The sequence below is a fragment of the Calypte anna genome, chromosome 1, assembly GCF_003957555.1.
Source record: "Calypte anna isolate BGI_N300 chromosome 1, bCalAnn1_v1.p, whole genome shotgun sequence".
Lineage (NCBI taxonomy): Eukaryota > Metazoa > Chordata > Aves > Apodiformes > Trochilidae > Calypte > Calypte anna.
The window spans coordinates 81046251-81065191 of NC_044244.1; the positions used below are offsets into that span (position 1 = coordinate 81046251).

Below are 18941 nucleotides of genomic sequence, written 5' to 3' on the forward strand. Positions count from 1 at the left end.
TTCTCTGATCTCTTCTCACATCTCCTTCCTGTCTTTCTCCATCCACAGCAGCCAGCTGGACTGAATGACTTTGATTTACTGCCTGCCTGGGCAGTGATTTCCTTCCCCATACACAACCACCATTGCACTAGGCACCTCTTCTCCTGTCTTCCCAGGATAAACAGCGCCAATGGCCTGGAGATAAAGAGCACGGGGAGCCAGTCTCTGCTGATGGTGGCCAATGTCACTGAGGAACATTATGGGAACTACACCTGCGTGGCTGCCAACAAGCTGGGAGTCACAAATGCCAGCCTATACCTTTACAGTAAGTATGGGAGAGGGTGAAGGGAAGTCTAGATTGGTCTTGCCAAGACCAGGATGTGTAATAAGCACATGGTGACCTAACCTCAGGAAAGCATCTGCTTGCCACCCCTGCCTCCCCAAACCTGCAGCCATGAACTGGCTTTCAGCACTCTGCTTCAGATATTCCTACTTGCCATGAAACACACACAGAGTTAAATGAAAAGGTTTACAGTCAGGCCCTATGGGCTGACTTTCTTAGCTGAAGTCAGATTTTGTTAAAATAATAAAACTTGTTTGTTTTAAAGCTGGAAACAAAAAGCTCTCTAGAATGACAGCCCCTTTAATAAGGAGACAGAAGGCCAGGGCTCAGAGGATCTGTGACAGCTGAGAAATGACAAGTAACACAGAGAGATGGAGAGAAGTAGCTAGTGAGCCTGAGGAGAACAAGAGAGAGTCAAGAAAAAGAGAAATGAGTTTGAAAATGGAAGGGAAAGAAGTGGGAAAAGACAGAGTGATTTAAAGGGGCACACCATAGGGAAAGTGGGGGAAAAGTTAATCAGCAGATGAAATACAGAATAATATTCCTTGGATCACATTCTGCTACCCTTCAATTACTGAGTCTGTCATAGTGAGTGTAAATAGACAGAAGCTGGGACCAGATCAAACTCTAGAGCAGAGTTACCTGCTGGTTCTGAATTCTGCAGCTGATTCAAATCTAACCCTAAAGAGAACCCTGCCCCTCACCTGCCACCCACAAACACATACAAACTGTGGCCTATTCAAAATGCAGCTTCTAATTCCAGGTCCAAAACACGGGTTCAACTTGAACCATACACTGTTACTGCCACCAGAAATAGACTGCATCAGAATGACCCACTCACATGGATGGACACATAGATGCAAAAGAAACTTACAACTGTATTCCTCTGACAGTCCCAAACTGAATTAAAACACTCAGGCCTTCATGTCCTTTTAAGCAGAAAAAAAAAAATAAGCTGTGTAAAGCAGCCTTAGTTTGGGGGCACAGTTTAGTCTAGCTTCTGCTGTGTATGGTCAGATTATTCAAATCACCAGAAAATCAGTGTTTTGTTTTGTTTTTTTTTTTAACAGATGTAGTCCAAAAAGATAAATCCATTGGTTTCTTTGTTTAGTACCGCTGGATTTATTTCATGGTTGTTTGAATTTGTGCAAAATTTGGATGTATTCTGTGGAAGTGTTCTTCTAAAGAGGAGATATTACCATAAAATAATATATATTTGATTTCTTGTAGAATCACAGCACAAAAAGCAAATTTCTACTCTGAAAGTCTTTTCACTCCTTTCTTGTGACTATCATGAGACTCAAATAAAATCCTCAGGCAGCAATCTGCAATACAATTTTCAAATACTCCAAATTTGTTCTTGCTGATATTAATATAATGCTAAGTTTAGAATCCATTGTTTGGAGCTGATTTCTAAATTTTGCCCTCTCTGTTGGTTCCTGTTACACAGATGAGCTGAAATGCATGACTGAAACAAAATGTAAGATGAAATTTAGTAATGTGTGTATGCACGTGTGATTTTACCAGGGGGGTTCATTTTGCTAGAAAAACATTTTGCATCACTTCAGAACTTCACCTCAAAGGATCTCAAAGGATTTGCTAGCAATGAATATTTTAACATTACTAATTATTTAGAAATTGCTGAGTGTTATTAGCACCATTTTGCAGTAGGAAACGAAGATACAGAGTGAAGAAGTGGTTTACTTATGGTCATAAAATGAGTGGCAGAACCTGAAAGAGACCCAGGAAAATCTTGCAGAGTTTTTCTTATCTATTCCAGGAGGAAATATGGCAATATGGAGGGTCCCATCTTAGCCTCTTTCTGATGTGTATGAAGACTTTCAAGTTGTTTGATTTTGTTTATCATTTTTATGTTAGAAATTCAAGATCTGTTTAAGCTGGAAAACACTAGAGAGCTTCAGAAGAGCCAGAAGAATGGAGGAGCAGGAGCTAAAAGAGATTTGCTGATTTTCATTGAATTGTTTCTAGCTTTTATTTTTGTTGCTTAGTTAATCCCTGTTTCTTCAGTGTGTAATTGCTTCATATTGTTTCAGAAAAGGTCTGTTCTCCTTTTCGTTGGAAGAGAGGAAAAAAAAATAATCCAAATAGACTACATCTGGTATTTCTAAGGTTAAGAAATCAGTGGGGAAATGAGTGAAATTAAACCAGCCTCATAAAATAAAGAAAGCAGCTGAAAAAAAGTACAAGTCAAAATGAAAAAAATGCTATAGTGATCACATGGTAGCTGAAGTAACAGCCACACACACACAAGCAGGAAGATAAAGCAGTGCCAAGTTTTTGCAAGGTACAGCAGATACTCAAATACTTGGGAGTGTGTGTCATGCCTACAATCAGAGATTTTATTTCCTTCTCAAATAGAGAACAAGCTCTCTGTAGGGCAGCATCCCACTAGGGAGGCAGTTCCTCAATGTCCCTTTGCAGCACAAAAAGAATGGCAGCCAGGAGTGAAGAAACAGCCAGAGAGTTTATAATGAGGTACTGGCATCTGTGCCTGTGGTGAAGGGCAGAAGGAGAGCTAGCAAAATGATGTGAAAGAAGAGTTTAACAATAGACAAAAATGGGTGACTAGCATTACAGGAAATCTCAACCAGCATTGAAAAGCTCTCAAAAAGACCAAGTGCCTTAGATGTCAATGTTGTAGATAGAAGATGCATTAAAATACAAAAGCAGCTCCCTTGAGCTGTATGAATAGGTAGCTAGTGATCCTCCTTAAAGGATGTAGTAGAGGATTGCCTGCTGTAGGGGGAGGGATTTATATGTCTCACTCCTGGAGACTATGTTTACAACATAAAAATTGCCATACCAAAGGTCTGTGTTACTCAGGAACCTCTCTCTGACAGCAACATTGAATATATTTGCAGAGAGGGTACTCAGGTATGGTTTGATGTTACAATTGCTCTAATAGCTTCCTGCCATCCCTTTCTTCTCACTCCTTTTGCTCACCATGTTCTCTGCCACATGCTTTTTTTGTTTCACTTTATCTGGTACTCAACGAACAACCAACCGAGCCAGTTCAACCTGCTTGAATAGTAAAAAAAATAACCAAGCTTTACCACCCACCCTCCAAAATGACCCCATATGTTTTTGATAGGTGTTTTTGGTGGTCTGAGTTGAATTAGTTCAAGGAAGGGTTTAAAAAGCATCAGAACCCATGCAAGTAGTGAAGCAGTATCATACATCTGTGGCTATGAGGAGCTGGGAGGCAGAATGATGTTTTGCAGCACTGGCGAGTCAGTAGGTTGATTTAGCTCTGCAGAGCCTAGAGTTAAGGTTTGTAAGCCTCAAGTACAAAATACTAGTAGACCTAGGAAAGGGTCAGTAACATAGATCTCTGTGAGAATGATGTGACAGAGAGGCCAAGCCAGAGATGCAGTCACAGAGCAACAGAGGTGAGAAGTAGTGCTTCAATTGAAGCAAAAAGGGATTTTTTTCACTAAGTGTATTAGGAGAGAGGAGAAATGTTTTCATTCCACTCAGCTAACAGAGTGCTATGAAAAGCATTATGAGTAAAAGTCACAATTTATATCTTAACATGTGCCACACAGAAGTGTAAATATATGCATATATATACCCGAATCTGCTAGACAAGCATGTGGATCTATAGGTTTATCTGTATGTATGTATGCCTACGTTTGCATCTGTGAAGCAAGCACACACACACCCACAGGCACACAGAAGCAGGCACAACACCTAGTACAATCTAGAAAGGCAGAGAAAAGAATTGAAAGCTCTCCCAAATCAGTTGACTTCTGCCACCTGCAGAGCCAGACCATCCCAGAGGATAAAACAGGAGACAACAGGGCAGCGCCTCACATCCTTATGCAGTCCTGCTGGCTGAATTATCTCAGTTATAAGAGACTGCCACCTCAGCAGGTCCCCTGCTGCATCCTCTGCACCCTTCAGGGAGCGAGGAGACGTGGAGGTGAATCAGCAGCTGGCAAGGCCCATGCCAATTAGAAGCAGCAGCAAGGCAGGTATCCCACTCCTGCCTTACCCAGAGACCTCAGGGAGAGTTATTGTTTTCAGCCCAGCAGTTTTGATCCCAGCAATTGGCATGTTCCTAAAAAGAGCTGGCCCTTGCCTCTAGCTTGTCATTATTTGTTAGTAGCCGGGCAGCAGCACTGGCTGCCTGCAGATGCTTGCACCCCATCTTCCAACTCCATCTCTGCCCTCTAAGTGTTTGCTGCATCTAAGTGTTTGCTTGTGGTGGTTGCTGCTAAGGTGTGGAGCTCTAACTGTGGCCAAAATCTCTCTTGAGTGGCTCTTAGTGCAAAGCCTGCGTTTTCCCAGGGGTTGTCAGTAACGGGGAGACTCCGGAGAGGAGGAAAGCAGGTAGGGTGACAGGGAGATGGGGTAAGGCTGAGACACTGCTAATGAGCTGGGATACAGCAATAAAGGCAGCAGTCAGGGTGTGAGGGGAATAGGGGCAGAATCCTTGATAGGAAGCAGCATGATAATGAGGCCGTAGTGCTCTCCTTGTGCTATGCAGTCTGCAGCCTGCTGCGCTGGAAGAAGGTAAAGGGGAGTTGAGTTATTTAACCAAAATGGATAAGGAAGAAGTCATGTCAGCACAACAGCCTGCTTTCGCAGAACAATAGTCCCCTGTTGCTACATAAACACAGAGATCCAAGCTAGCTATGTGTTTTCTACCTGCTGTAGATACAAACAGCTCCATTACCACCATGAGGGCAGGAGATCTGCATGTGTCACAGGGATGGGCTTGACCTGCTGCATCTTCCTGGGCTCCAGGGAGTCTGAAAAAAAGCTGTTTGCACCAAAGGTGCTGTAAAAGGAGCACTGGCCTCCAGATAGCTGGGTCTGGTTGATCAGAGAGTAACAGCTGACTACCAATTGTCCATCAGCACTGATCTTAGCATCATCCTCACAGGTAAGCCAGGAGACAACTTATTGTTCCAGGCCTATCAGTTGTTGAATGGTAGCCTATCTCTACAGCCTAATGTCTACCTACTGATCAGTCCCTAGGTGAAAACTTGTCTCAGTCAGTACAAGGCATTCAGCAAGCTCTAAGGTAATGAAGGAAGACCCACTGATCAGAGTCAGGCCTGGGGGAGCTTGTATTCTTGGTTCTGCTCCTGGCTTTGCCAACAGTTCAGCATTTGACCTTGGGCAATTTACTTCCTTGCTCTGTACTTCAACTGTACTGTCTGTAAAATGGAATTAACACTACTGTTGGCCTGAGACTGAGGTCTCTGACACCAGTGTCCCTCAGTGTCTATGCAACTCTTTGAGATCCTTGTGTGGAAGAAGCATAGCGTGAAGCCAGCAGTGACATATAACAAAGTCCAGCTGTGGCATGTAATGAGGACACATTGTAAAAGCCCTATAACCAAAACAGCAGGGTCTCTGTACAACTAGGGGTGGTGAATCTGCAAAAAACTCTGTTCCCATCAGAAGACAAAGGTTCAAAAGAAACAGAGTGCCCTTGGGGGTTCAGCAGGATGACTGCTCCCATGCTCAGATCCCCAGGGGACCATTGTGGAGTATGTTCTGGGGAGGCAGCAACTACCCACGGAGGATTTCCACAGCTCAACTCTCTGCCAAGACTAGCCTCCTGCCAGAGGTATAGTTAAGAGGAGCTGTAGTGTGATGACATGATTGGTCTTGAAAGTCAGAGGGGAGATGTGGCCCATCAACTCCAATTACCTTCACTGCAGGTGCTGAATCCCATTTGCTGTCTGGATATTATTTGTTTAGTTTTTCAAATGACTTCTCTCTGACTCCCCGTCCCAGGGGATGCTGATGTGTATTAGGTGTGTTGCTAGCAAAATGCTCTGCATATCAAAGCTACTCTAGTTCATCTAATTTGGAGATGGACAACTCCATCAGGTTTGTATCTGCTGCTTGCTTGGTGTGAAAAGTGGCTTGTCCTTTTCTCCTGCATGTTGCTTATTGTTTTTTTTCCCCCCTTAGAACGAGTTATACCCACACTCCCCAATCCTTTTCCAGGTCAGTATATGTTTTATGTTGAAGTAGATCTTTAGCTGGGTCATTCTCCATCATCCTGATAAACACTCAGATCTAGGGCTGGGCAAAACCATTCTGAAATGTAGGAAAATAAGGGCTTTCCCTTCTTGTCTATGTGTCATTTGGTCCCTTCTGCTTATCTTCTTCATCCTTTCCCCCTCCCTTTTTAGAAAAACAATCAACTAAACAGCAACAAACTTTAGCCAAGCTTTGAGCAATGACCTTGTGTCCTCACTCAGGTCTGGACAGTCTTCAGTGATGTTCATTTTGTTTGCAGACCTATTCCTAACATATATGTCAGTCTTTGCCTACATGGTCTGATTTGGATCGAAAACATAAGCAGACCTCAGGTTTTGCAAAGATGGTGGAAGGGAAAAATGAGAAGGTGAAAATTAAATCACTTCCAGGAGTTGTTTGGGTGTGGGGTTTTTTTTTGTCACTCTAGTTGTGCAAACTGAGCGAACTTTGTTTTCTCATTTCATTGTCACACACCCCCAGGTCTACCAGTCACATAATGCTGCATTTGAGACAGAGAGCATGAAAAGAGGTGCAAGTAAGGTGTTACTGTCTGCTTTACACCAAGGGAATAAGGTGTGAAGGCAAAACAAGGTCTAAGTATTTTTGTATCTCGGTGCTGCCCAAGCATGCCTCAGGTCCAGGCAGCATGACCCCAGAGTCCATATGACACTTGGGGTTTGGATGTGACCTTTTGAGTCTAAAAAAAGTCTTCCAGAAAGCAGGCTACAGCACTCGAAAGCAATGTTTGAAACTAAATCAACAATAAGGCAGCCAGTTCCTCTATTCAATAAAAAATTTTGGCCTAGAGCTCCCTAGTGTCTTTGTTTTACTGCCAGATGATGAAGATGCACTCAGCTCACGGGCCTAAATAGTTCAGAGGCCTAAATAGTTAATATCTGTGTAGAGCTTTGGGGTAGAGTGTTATTACTAACCCATGTTGTTTTGCAAGAGGGCAGGTTCCCAAGTAAAGCACCTGCAGGTACTCCCATGAAAAGAACAATAAATGCTGGGTGTTACACCAGCTCGCTTTAACTACTCTGCCTTTTTCAAATCAAGCTTTGCTTTTGGCAACTTATTCAGGCTTAGGATGTAGTCACAATTGCCTATTTAAAAGGCAAATCCACAAATACAATTAAAGAAAAATACCTACCAAAAGAAAAAAAAAAAAAAAAGGAGGGGGATAGAAATCAAGCTACCATTACAATTAAATCCTAGGGAGTGATTTGTAAATAACATTCAAGGTGCTGAGAAAAGGAGTAAAGTACGCCATTGGGAACATAGTGTGGAAAAATAAATCTAATTAAACACCATTATTGTATGTATTGCAAATGAAACTTGTGCTTGGATATGAAATTAAAGTTGCTAAGGCTTTTTGGAATGTAAGGTTTTGAGAAGTTTTCCAATTCGGTGTGTTCTTTTTTAAGCAGAATTGTCAATGACAAATATTTTTGTCTGATGGAAAACTCTTTTCTTTTAATGAATGCTTTTCATATATATCCTTAAATTGCATGGGCAGGCAGTTTTAATTTTTTTCATAGCTAGCCCTGTTTACAGCTGGTTTTGACTTAGTAGCCCATTAAGCTAAATGATAAAGCAAAAAGTGCAAGTGAGCAAGGCCAGGATTTCCATACCAAATACCCCTCCTAATGAAGCTGCCAGAGCCATTCTGCACAGCTTTAGTCAACTTGTTAACACACTTCCCCCTGTCTTTGAAGCTGTTATTTTTTTTCCTTTTAATGCTCCCCAGTCTTCTGAGATTATTTTGAAGGATATCCTGCTGTGGCATCACTTCTGTGAGGGGTCTTCAGGAGTTTGTGATACCAAGTTCTGGGATATCTCCAGTGGCCCAGGATGTACAAAGAGGATTTCACAGAGTAGAAAAGTAGAGTTTAAATACTCTGGACTGCATTTGTTTTCTGAAAGCCCCTACCGGCTTCTCCAGTGAGGGCATTCAGCACAGATGTTGGCACTTACCTCAACATTTGCTTTTACTTTGATGTTCACCTTCATAGAAACATTGGGCATGAAGTTTTCTTCCCAGACCTCTTTTCCTCCCTATGAGCTGATGTTCCGAGATGCTCAGTTTTCAAATAAGCCTCTCCTCAATGACCAGAATCACAGCCTCCTCCCTCTTTCTCCTTCAATTTCCATTTCTCTTAAGCCTCAGTAACACTTCCCTGCCCAGTGGGGTTTTGAGAATTAATTTAAAAGGAAGGTGTTTTGAGATGAAGAGCACTGTAGGCATTGCTATCATTAGCAAGCTGCTGTGGAAAAATCTTGCTTTCAGGCAGACTGGAGGATCAGAAGGAGATCATTCAACTTAACATCATGGGACTGGGGGTTGATGAGGCAGTTTCCATGATTGAGTTTGATGAGGCTGGTGGTGCCCACTCATTCAGCTCTCAATGCACTTGTCCCTGGTAAATTTTCCAGGCCTCCTGATAGTGCAGCTAGGCACTCAAAATGCCCTGAAATATCTTCTGGGATGATGCCACATCATCGCATCTTCCTGTCTGCATTGAAACATCACATTATAATGGGATGACACAAGACCTGGCTGTCACAAAGGAGGCCTTACTGCATCATCAGGTCGTTTTTCAAAAGAAATTTCTTCTGGAAAAGGAGAGTTTTCTCGTTTCACACCACACTTGCCAATGCAGGGCAAGTGAGATCATTATTGAACATGAAAGGGGCTATCACAATTATGGTGCTTGCTCCATCTCTGCTCTCCATCATGTCTTACTCTTAGCCCTTTGAACATGGAGTCCCTCCCTCCTGATAGCATATAGTGTCCATATCAGAAAGTCTTAGCTAGACTGGTGGACTTCAAAATCTGCAAATATTCTTCAGAGATTTGTGATGAGGATTTAACACAGATTAACCAGGGGTTTTCTCAGCACTGTTAGCTTGACAGCCCTGGGAGCTCTGCAAGGGAGATGCCCTGTGTTCTGGAGAGCAGCACATCCAGAACTATCCACAGGGCATCAAGCATGCCTGTCCAAGGGGCCTGAGCAGACAAAGTCCAGTCATGGCCTTTAACAGGGTGGCAAAAGATTTATAGCAGTAGTGTGTTAGTAACTCAAGGAGGGGGAGGGAAAAGGAGAGAGCAGCTTTGTCTTTCTGCTAAAAGGCTCACTGATTGGAGAATGACCCTGTCTGACTGTAGATTATAGCTAGTCTCCATTTAGCTGTAGCCTGTGTAGCCTGTACTGTCACTAATGCCTTCATCAAGTGGGTGGGAGCTGGGAGGGGAAGTGAGAAAAGAGGTATTTGTTTGGGTTTGATGACCAAAGTGGGAAACAGAGAGCATCTTTCTTTCTAATACCCTCTCGGTCCTCTTCCCTCTCTGTGGGGATTCTAGCTGTGGAGAAGAGAGCTCATCTGTTGGCAGTGGTCACCTCTACCCATCCCTGCTCCCCTTTTGCTTTGTTTAGGGCATGGCCCTGTCAGTCTGCTGAGCAGGCAGCTTTCTGTCAGTGGGATCTGCTTTGGCAAAAGGATGAACAGTTGAATATTTCAAAGCTAAGGAGAGAAGCATGGGGGAATAGATCTGAGAGTACTGACTGTAAAGGGTTAATACATTATGAGGGTTTGCTGACTAGGAAGTGGTGTTTGGGTGGTCCACAGAAACCAGCCCTCCCAGTACCCCTGAAGAACCCCTCTGACTGCAGACCTTTTCCTTGAGGCCAGTGGTACTTTCTCAGCTGGGCCCCAAGAAGGGGTCAGTGAAAACTCAAGCCTTTGCAGCCTTTGCAAACAAACTAGTTGGAAGAGCTGGGGAACCTGCAGGATAAACAGCCCAAAATAGCCACTCTTGTACCATCATGATCATAACATAGAAATGGTCAGCAGAGAAAAAATAACAGCCATAGGGACCAAGTGCAGGAGGGATGTTTGGAGCCTTGATCATGTCCGGTATTTCCATAAATTTTCAGGCATTCAGGGACTGTAGTTCCTTGTCATGCCTCAGTGGTGTGTGACTGACTACTTGGAGCATCCCTAAAAGCTGTCAGAGCCTTGGGCAGCAGCACCTCATAAAGCCCATGACCCTGGGCAGGAAAGCACTCTCTTTGCTTCCTACTGGTGGTATCCAGACAGATTTCCCAAAGAGTTCATTCTTCATTTGGTGAGTGCAGAAGGGGGTGACTCAGCAGGGTGGATGGTCAGGCAGGCCAAGCTTCTCTTGCTGTTTAGGGTCAACGTCTGTCTCTGCCAGCTCTGCAGGCACTGAAGGCTTGGACTGCATTGGGTGCCAAGCCTGCAGGGGCTCCAGGCCAAGAGAACAGGAAGGACAAGACAGGGTGAAGGCAGATGGCCACCTTCATATTAATTGTTACTTGGGATTTCAAAGGGTTAAAAGTGAATAGAATTAGTCAGAGAAGATGATGGTGTCTTCCGAAAGGGGTAATAGGTATATAGCTAGAAACAGTATCTTTGGGAAAAGAGAAATGCCAAGAATTATTTCTACTACAGCTGCTGGCTTTGCTTGATGGGTTTTTCTGGATGGCAACAGACACTTTCTGTTTGCTAAAACTGCTTTAAAAAGAAAACAAAGCAACAAAAAAACAAATCCAGGCTACTTCTTCCCCCCAAAAAAGCAAGAAAAAAAATAGCTCTCTTAAAGAAAATAGAGACACACAAGGGGAAAGAGAGAGAAATGGTTTTATTGCTTGATCTTTTTCTGTACTTTTTGTTCACTAATTTTAATTTAGATTGATTTATTCCAAAATGAGTCCTGGGTTGCATATATTTGCATAACCCTCTCCAGCAGCAATGAAGTGGAGAATCCAGCAAGTGAGGAAGAACAGCAGCAGAGGGTAGGAACTGAGACTGGAAGTCCCAGAAAGATATTTCTCTGAGCTGGGCCCTTGCACTGGGATTAGGAAAGCATTTCAAGGTCTGTGTAGTCACAGGAGTGTCTTTGCATGCATGCAGAACAACCCTGTGAAACAGAGGTCGGGGGACAGCAGTCAGGTGGGAGAGTGGAGGCTGAGTGAAACCAGTGGGGGAGGAAAGAAACAACTGCACTGCAGAGATTATAAACACACCCGTGGAAGAGCAACTGCTGTGGAAAATCATTTGTCCAGTAGGGACACTGATAGTGTCAGCAGTGTAGCGTGGGCAGATTACACTGCAGAGCAGAGCTCAGGCAAGCTATAGCCCTCCTGAGACAGATATCCCCAGCCCAGAGGATGCTCGTAGTCTGATAACATCTGTATGTTAGGTGAGTTTCCCAAGCCGTCAGCTGAACACCTTCCCCCTGAAGGCAATTTATACCCACTGCACAGCAAATGTACATAAATCCTTGCTCTGTCGCTCTCTGCTTCCCATGTTGAGCTGCCAGACAGGATGATTGGGACTGAAGTGGGGAGGTCAGGGAGGAGGAGGATGAACAACCACTTTTGTCTTGATTTAACTCTGACACACACAAAAAAATTCCTCTCACCCCAGAGAGTAAATGACCAAAGAGTAATCCCTACCTTCTTCTTCCTCCTCCTCTCTCTGCCATTTCAAGTGTCATACCAATCAAGAATTTGCCTAACATATTGGCCTCCCCTCTGGTTATTGTCCCAAGTGAACAGTCTCTCCACTCACTAACCCATGACGGTAAGTTGGTTTGGGAAGCAGGAGGTTTATCTTCCCAGCTCAGGCACTGCACCAGGCCTGCTCATGAACTGGTTGCCATTCAGTGTCTGCTTTGCTGTTGATAAAGCACATTACACATGGCTGGGCTCGCATGATTAATACAGCTGTCTGAGCGCTCTCTCTAAAAACAAAAACAACTGGGAGAAGGGAGGTGTGGGATTTGGGAGAGAGGGGGGGTGCGCAGGGAAAAAGGCAGTGCTTCCAAAGAAGTCAGGCTTGCAGAAAAAGCGGAGTGCTTCTGGCAAGCCTTCCCTCCTGTGGGTGAGCAGGTCTGTCAGCAGAGCTCCCCTGTGAAAGGGAAAGGCCTAATGGCAGGATGAACAAAGGAGAAATGTGCTTGGCCCTTCCCCACCATCACCTGCATGTCCCTCTGCAGTGTGGGGAAGGTGGGAATGGACAGGAGCAAGGAGTCAGGCTATGGAAAAGGGTATGCTATAACCAGAGCAGCTTCAGTGAGGCCTGGCTGGGCAGTCTCTATGGTGGGTGTTACATTGATGGATGAGCACACTCCTGAGTTAGGAGTGTGGATATGCACAGTACCCACACAAACCCCAGCTTGGAGGCACATACCACAGTCACTGAGCAATTTCCAGGCACCCTGGAATACCTGAAGGGTGAACCTAAGAGGCTGCAGGCATCTTTTCCATTGCGCAAGTTCATCCAGCTGAAGGCCATCTCAGCTGCCTCTGTAACCTGCAGTAACTTTTCCCTTTTTAATTACTAGTCTGGGAATGGGCTGTAGGGACCCACTATGGCTTTCTGTTCCTGCTTTCCTTCCTTGGCCATGCAAGCACTGATAGGGTGTTAAGGTGACCAGGAGTCTCACTCTGGAATTGCACACACATACACACACCTCTACTTGGGTGAAAACTACTCCATGTAGTATTTGCTTAGGCCACACACTTCAGATACAGACACCATCAAGTGGGCCCAGCTTGACTCCCATGAAATCTCTAATTCACTGAGATGCTGAGAGAAGAACAAGATACAGATCCCATACTTCTCACTGTTCACAAGCATCCCTTGATGAAGGCTCACTGAAGCCTCCTCCTAGCTTATTCCACTCCTGGGCAAGGAGGGATGGGGACAAGGGTTGTTATCCACTAAGCTCACTGCAAGAGAACCTTCTGAGTGCAGTGGTAGCCCTTAAGAAGACCCCAAGGACAGGTGGGGGAGGCACCATGGCTCAGGTACTAGAGGAAGAAGACAGGAAGGGCAGAGGCAGTGGTACAACTGGATTTCAGTACCAGAGCAACCTCAAGCATGCTGATCACACTCCACTCCCCATTTAGTTCTTTTTCTGTTCCAGTCTCCTTTCCAATCCCCCCTCAGTGTGTCCCTCCCTCTTCATTTCTGCTCACAGCCACTCAAATCTTTCTCATGCCAAATATCCAGCAAAGCTTGTGGAAAACCATAGCAGGGAGGAAGTGGGTAAACGGACAGAAATAAAGCTGATGCAAATATTAATTTTTCAAGAGGTTCCAGAGCCTCCAATTAGCAAACTGCTTCCTAGGGCTGTATGTGCTCTGGGTGAGGGGGGCTATGCTGTTTATTCCCTACTGAGACACCAGACTGCATGCTGGCATCACCTTTGTCTGCTGTGCTACCCACGTGCTCACAGAGGTGAGCAGGGAAAGGATTGCTGTATGCTAGGAAGAAAAAGCTCAGATGTTGCCTGTGGTGGAGGCTGAAAAATCCCGTTCTGTGTATTTTTTTTATGTTTTGCTTGTAGGATGAGAATCTTTACAAAATTATTTGAAGACAAAGCAGTTTTAAGTAACTGATTCTGCATCAGTAGTTTGCCAAGTGTTATTTGTTTTGGTTTTTGCCTTTTGTTGCTTTTTTTAAAATCTACAGCTGCTATGGAAATGGAATATAACAATTTTTCAGCTGTTAAAAAACTTTGGAACTATTTGATATCTACAGGACAGATCTGGTGATGAAAGATTCGTGTAACCTTGCAACATAGGTGGTCTTCTAGCCACCACCAGCCTCCCTGGCCAGGGTAATGGTTCAATTGTAGAGTATGATTACTGCAGACCACTTCCCAGATAAATGGTGTAGGCAGCTAGCTCTTGAACACCACCACCTTCTCAGTAAGATACTGAGAAATACAATTTCAGGGATATTCTTTCGACCTCAGGGAAGAATGGGCGCACTGCATTAAAGAATGGATTTTTCACTAAGACATGAGGTATGATAGATGAATACTTAGTACACTGTGAATGAGCTCCAAAACACAGGGAAGAACTGTTCAATGCTAAAAAAGCACGAGCAAATTCTGAAATACATTAAACTATGTGCTAAGATTGATAGGCACTAGAGACATTTCCTTAATCTTGTTGGAGAGTTGCTGGAGGGCATCCTCCCAAGTTTACACAGTGGTACTTCCACCTCTAGAAAACCCAGAATGTTGCCACAGTCAAGTCTTAATTACAGGAGCATAACTGGTAGTGAGAATGGGTAATGAACAATGTCGTTTCAACATTAAGAACAAGGAGTAAAAAAAATCATGTCTTCTTCTCAAAGAGGAATGAGGGGACGACGCAGGAAAGTAGTAAGAAAAAAGCCCCCATGAACCCTAGTAAGTAGAAGCTGCTAATCCCTAAAGCCTCAGAGTAGAGTGCAAAGCCCTGGAAGAAAGAAATTAATAACTTTCAAAGTATGACCTTGAAAATGGAATTAACAGTATTCCTTCCTTTTAAGCCTTCATGACAATAAAGATTTCATCTTCTGAAGCTGTGGCAAGAGAGTCAACAGACTAGAAAAATTACTTCCTGTAGAAGAGCTGGCAAGTGTAAAACCTAAGACCCTTCCAGGCCCCAGGGAGTGAGATGACAGAGACCTTGCCCTTGCACCTTCTTCTTTAGAGGTTTTTCTTTCTCATTCTTATCACAGACAAGTCCCCCTAGTCCCATGCCCCCTCCTGGCGTCACTTTCATCTAGAAACTCAAGGGGACTTATTGTCCTCTTACACCAGGTTTTACCTTGCATTCTTTGACAGGATCCCATGGGCAGATTCCCCAAAGCACAAAACGAGCCTATAGCTCTCTGATGCCCTTTGAAACTTCTCTATGGGCTCTCCCCTGGTGATATATCAAGCTCAGCACTGCAGATATATTAAGCCCTTAAGTCTTGTAAGTAAGAGTAAAAACCGGCAGCCATTGTCCCTTTTCCTGTCACCGGTTTGGTTTACTCAGATGATGAGACCCAGGACCCAAAAGAAGGTCTAAACTGGCGAATATGGGTGTGAAATGTGTAGATGGGTGGGTGATTTTCTTTTTCTTCTGGGTATCAACCAGAGATGCGTCTGCTCTCTGCCTGTATCTCAAATAACCCCTTATTAAAAGGTCTGTTGGGCACCTTGAAAGGCGTAGGTTCAGTTTCTGCTGATGATGATCACAGTGGTCACATCATTTAGAGAAGTGCCTCTGTGCAGCAGAGATGACTTGAGGATTTGCTTGCAGATCTGACCTGGTTTGCCAGTTCACCAAGGGGTGGCACGGCAAGGGGTGGCACAGCCTCCATCCCTGTCTCTTTCAGGCCACTTCAGGAGCTTTGCAAAATGAAACTGGAGGGAGTGAGGGGAGAGAAGGGGGAGTATCTGTGTGGGTGAAGCAGCACAGGCTAGAAACTTTGCCAGCAGTCCCCACAACCCCTGCTTCTTGGTGCTGTAGTGGCTGCATGTCTCGGTTTTGATGGGGATGACCAACCAGCAGGTCAGGTCTGCTCCCCAGAGCAATTTTTCCGAAGATACCACTGCGTAGTTGAGAAGAGATGCAGACGGGTATGGATCCGAATCGGTGTCACAGAACCAGAGCTGTGTGCCGGAGGCAGGAGCAGCTCAGGGCATGTAGAGCCATCACCCTTTGCCTCGACTGGAGCAGAACCCCAAGGTTTTCCCGCAGGTGTGCGCAGCCCCTGACCCCGAGTGCCACGGCCCGCCCCTGATACTCCCAGCCCGGGGTGGAGGTGTGGGCCTTCCAGTGCTCTCAGTCTGTGATTGTTTTGTGGTGGTTTGGTGGGGTTTTTTTGGTGGCTTTCGGCTGCCACCTCGCGGGGAGGAGGCGATTTGGTGGCAGTGGCTGCGGCTCCCCGGATCCGTCCCGTCCTGGCCCCGCAGCTCCTCTCGCAGGAGGCGGGAGGGCCCTGGAGCGAGACCCCGGCCCTGCGGAGGGGCAGCTGCGGGGGGAGAGCAGGGCAGACGCGGCCGGGGGGGGGGAGATGTGTGTGCCAGCCGCAGGGTCTGTGCTCGGCCTCCGGGGCGAGGGCCAAGCTGGCAGCCCTTTACGTCCCTGCACATCCTGCACCCCCTTCACACCTATTTGCTGGTGTTTGAGCCTAAACAGCTGCGTAGGAATTCCCAGTTTTCTTTCTCTTCGAGTTCTTTCCGGAGCTGGTACTCACTCCTTGCCCTTGCGTTTCTGGTACTAACTCCTGCTTCCCATAAACACCGTCATTCCCCTGTCTCCCACCATCCCTGCTTCCCTATGGCCTGATCTGAGTTTAATTTCCTCCCTTCATCTCCCCTTCTCCCAGGATTTGTTCTCCTTACCTGTATACTCACATCAGCTCTTACATTTCCCCATCCTCACACTCTCTGACACCTCCTCCTTTTGCCATCTTCGGTATCCTGAGCTATGCATGTCCATATTGACATTTCAATTGAATTTTTGTCTCTGGTATTGTTTCCTGTGCTGTAGCTCTGAACTGGTACAAGTGCAAACCTTGTATCTCAGTCCATATCCCTCATCACAGCCACCTTTTCCTGTGCTTCAGCCCTGCACTGGTACAAGAGCAAGGCTATATCTCCTCAGTCCATATCCCTCATCACAGCCACCTTTTCCTATGCCTCTGGCTTTTGTATATATCACCTCCTCACGCAGCCCCCAACCCCAAAAGGGCACTTAAGGCTTTGAGGGGCCAATGGCAGCCATGAGGCAGGGCTACCAAGGAGCCTTCTGATCTCAGTGACTGCTGCCTCCAAGACTGTGCCATTCAAGTAGCACTATAAATTCAAGTTTTGTAGGCAGAGAGGAAAAGGGCTTTTTTATTCATCCCACAGAAGTCAGACCTCAGAATTCTGCTCCCCACTCAGTGATTTCTGCATCTAGCCTCCTCTCTGGAGGCTGAGTCTGTGCCAAGGAAGAGATACTGCTGGAGCCTCAGTTGCACAGCCTTGGGGGGCACCATATCAGATCCTCTCACAACTAAATTGTGTTCCCTTCAGCCACCTGTGTAGCATCCCCTGAAGACTCAGTGATAGCTGTGCCCGAGGTCTGGTAGAGAGACTTGCAGCTCTGCAATTCAGGACTTGAGCATTCAGTGGCCACCAATCTCTTGACGCTGGGTAGCCTCTTTCTTAACAGTTTCCTTGACAAAAACCTTACCTCTTTCTTTCCTAGGGAGATCTGAATACACCGCAGCTAATTCTTTCCACTCTGAGCAGTTTCCTTAGCCTGTCTCTCAAGTAGTCAGCAGAGGACACTACAGAGCAAGGAGTCACTGACTTTTAATCTAGCAGGTTCAGGTAGCAATTAGTAATAGGCAGCGTGCCAGGCTTCTGTTAATGCCAAGGTCCTGAAGTCACAGGAGAACATAACACCCAAATTTAGTACTACTGCAGGCAGCTGACTGCTACTGTACTTCTTAAAAGTTGAGGGAGGCTGCTGCTATGGAAGTTTTCAGGCAGTCCAAAAGTTGCTGTACCGGTTCATGGAAGAAAAAAAAAAAATGGATCTGTCAGGGAGTGCAGCTTCTGCTTTCTCAGGCTGACTCTGAAGCACCAGAGGCAGGCCAATAAGATGTGTGGTGGCCATGTGCTCTCAGCTGGGCCTCACTCAGCACCTGCCAAGGACAGAACTGAAAGCTAGACAAGACCCTTGGACTGACCCAGTAGAGCTGGTCTTTTCTTGTGTGCTTGTCTTGTAGTCAGGGTGGTTTTGATAAAAGGGGAAGCTCTTGACTTTGCAGTCTTGCTGTGGTTTGCTGTGAACACTTCTCACTCTACCATCTCACCCAAGCCCTACCATCCTTCTTGCCTTGTCTTCCCATACACCCTTCAGAGGAATAGGAAAAGGTCATGAGTCACCACATACCCACACAACCCCTCCCTACCCCCCCCAAAACCTCAAAACCCTAAACATTACAGCTATACCATGCAAACTAGCATACATACCCATGTCCCCCATGGTGAAACCCAGGCTAGCTGAGCTTCCAGTCCTCCAGGGAGGAGCAAGCATGGCAAGCCCAGCTATGCTGTGCCAATTGTATGGGGGGCCTAAAACCTGTGAGGGGACAAAGCACTGACCCCCTGAGGTGGTCCCAAGGAAGTCATCCAAGATGTGTGAAGTCTATGGGGACACCCTCCCCAAGAGTGTTGAAGCAAAATAGTTTTGTGTACCTATTTACCTTTTTTTCTGAAAAAGGAAATCTCCGTACTGCTGCAGGGCTCTGAGCTAAAGCATCAGAGCAGAAAAATGCTCAGGTACGAAAAATGTTCTTTGTACGATTAAAATGAACATTTTTTTTTCTCCTCAAGCTTTGCTTTCAGATGCAGCAGAAGTATTTGGGCTGCTGCTTTTCCATTTAAAAAGAATGAAATCAGCCCATGGGATTGTTCCACCTGCCCTGTTGTTGCCTGTGAAGTGCTAAGCAAACAGGTCCTTGTACTGGGAAAGGTCAGGCAGCCTTGGCAGCAGCAGGTGCCCCTGGCTCTGCACATGAATCTGCTGTAGCTCTGGCAGCACACTGCACTCAAGAGTAGGCAGAAATTCTTCTGCTTCATGCTGTGTGGGTTTGCCTGCAGGGGAGTGAGGCACCAGGTGAAATTGCTGAAGTGCCACACGACATGGCCTCGCAACCCCTTCTACATCCTTGCGTGAAAGTGGGGAGATGTTATCCCAGTAATGTCAGCAAAAAGCCCCTTGGAGCCTCTGTGTTGTGAGGC

At 45.6% G+C, this 18941-nt stretch overlaps 1 protein-coding gene across 3 annotated transcripts in view; it reads left to right on the forward strand.

Annotated features, from left to right (window-relative positions):
* LSAMP (limbic system associated membrane protein) overlaps nt 1-18941 on the forward strand; it is a 1021610-nt gene that overhangs the window by 991169 nt on the left and 11500 nt on the right. For all 3 annotated transcript variants that reach the window (XM_030448274.1, XM_008498354.2, XM_030448282.1), the window contains one exon: nt 156-304. In XM_030448274.1, coding sequence (XP_030304134.1) covers nt 156-304 — 149 coding nt within the window. The remainder of the gene's footprint in view (nt 1-155; nt 305-18941) is intronic.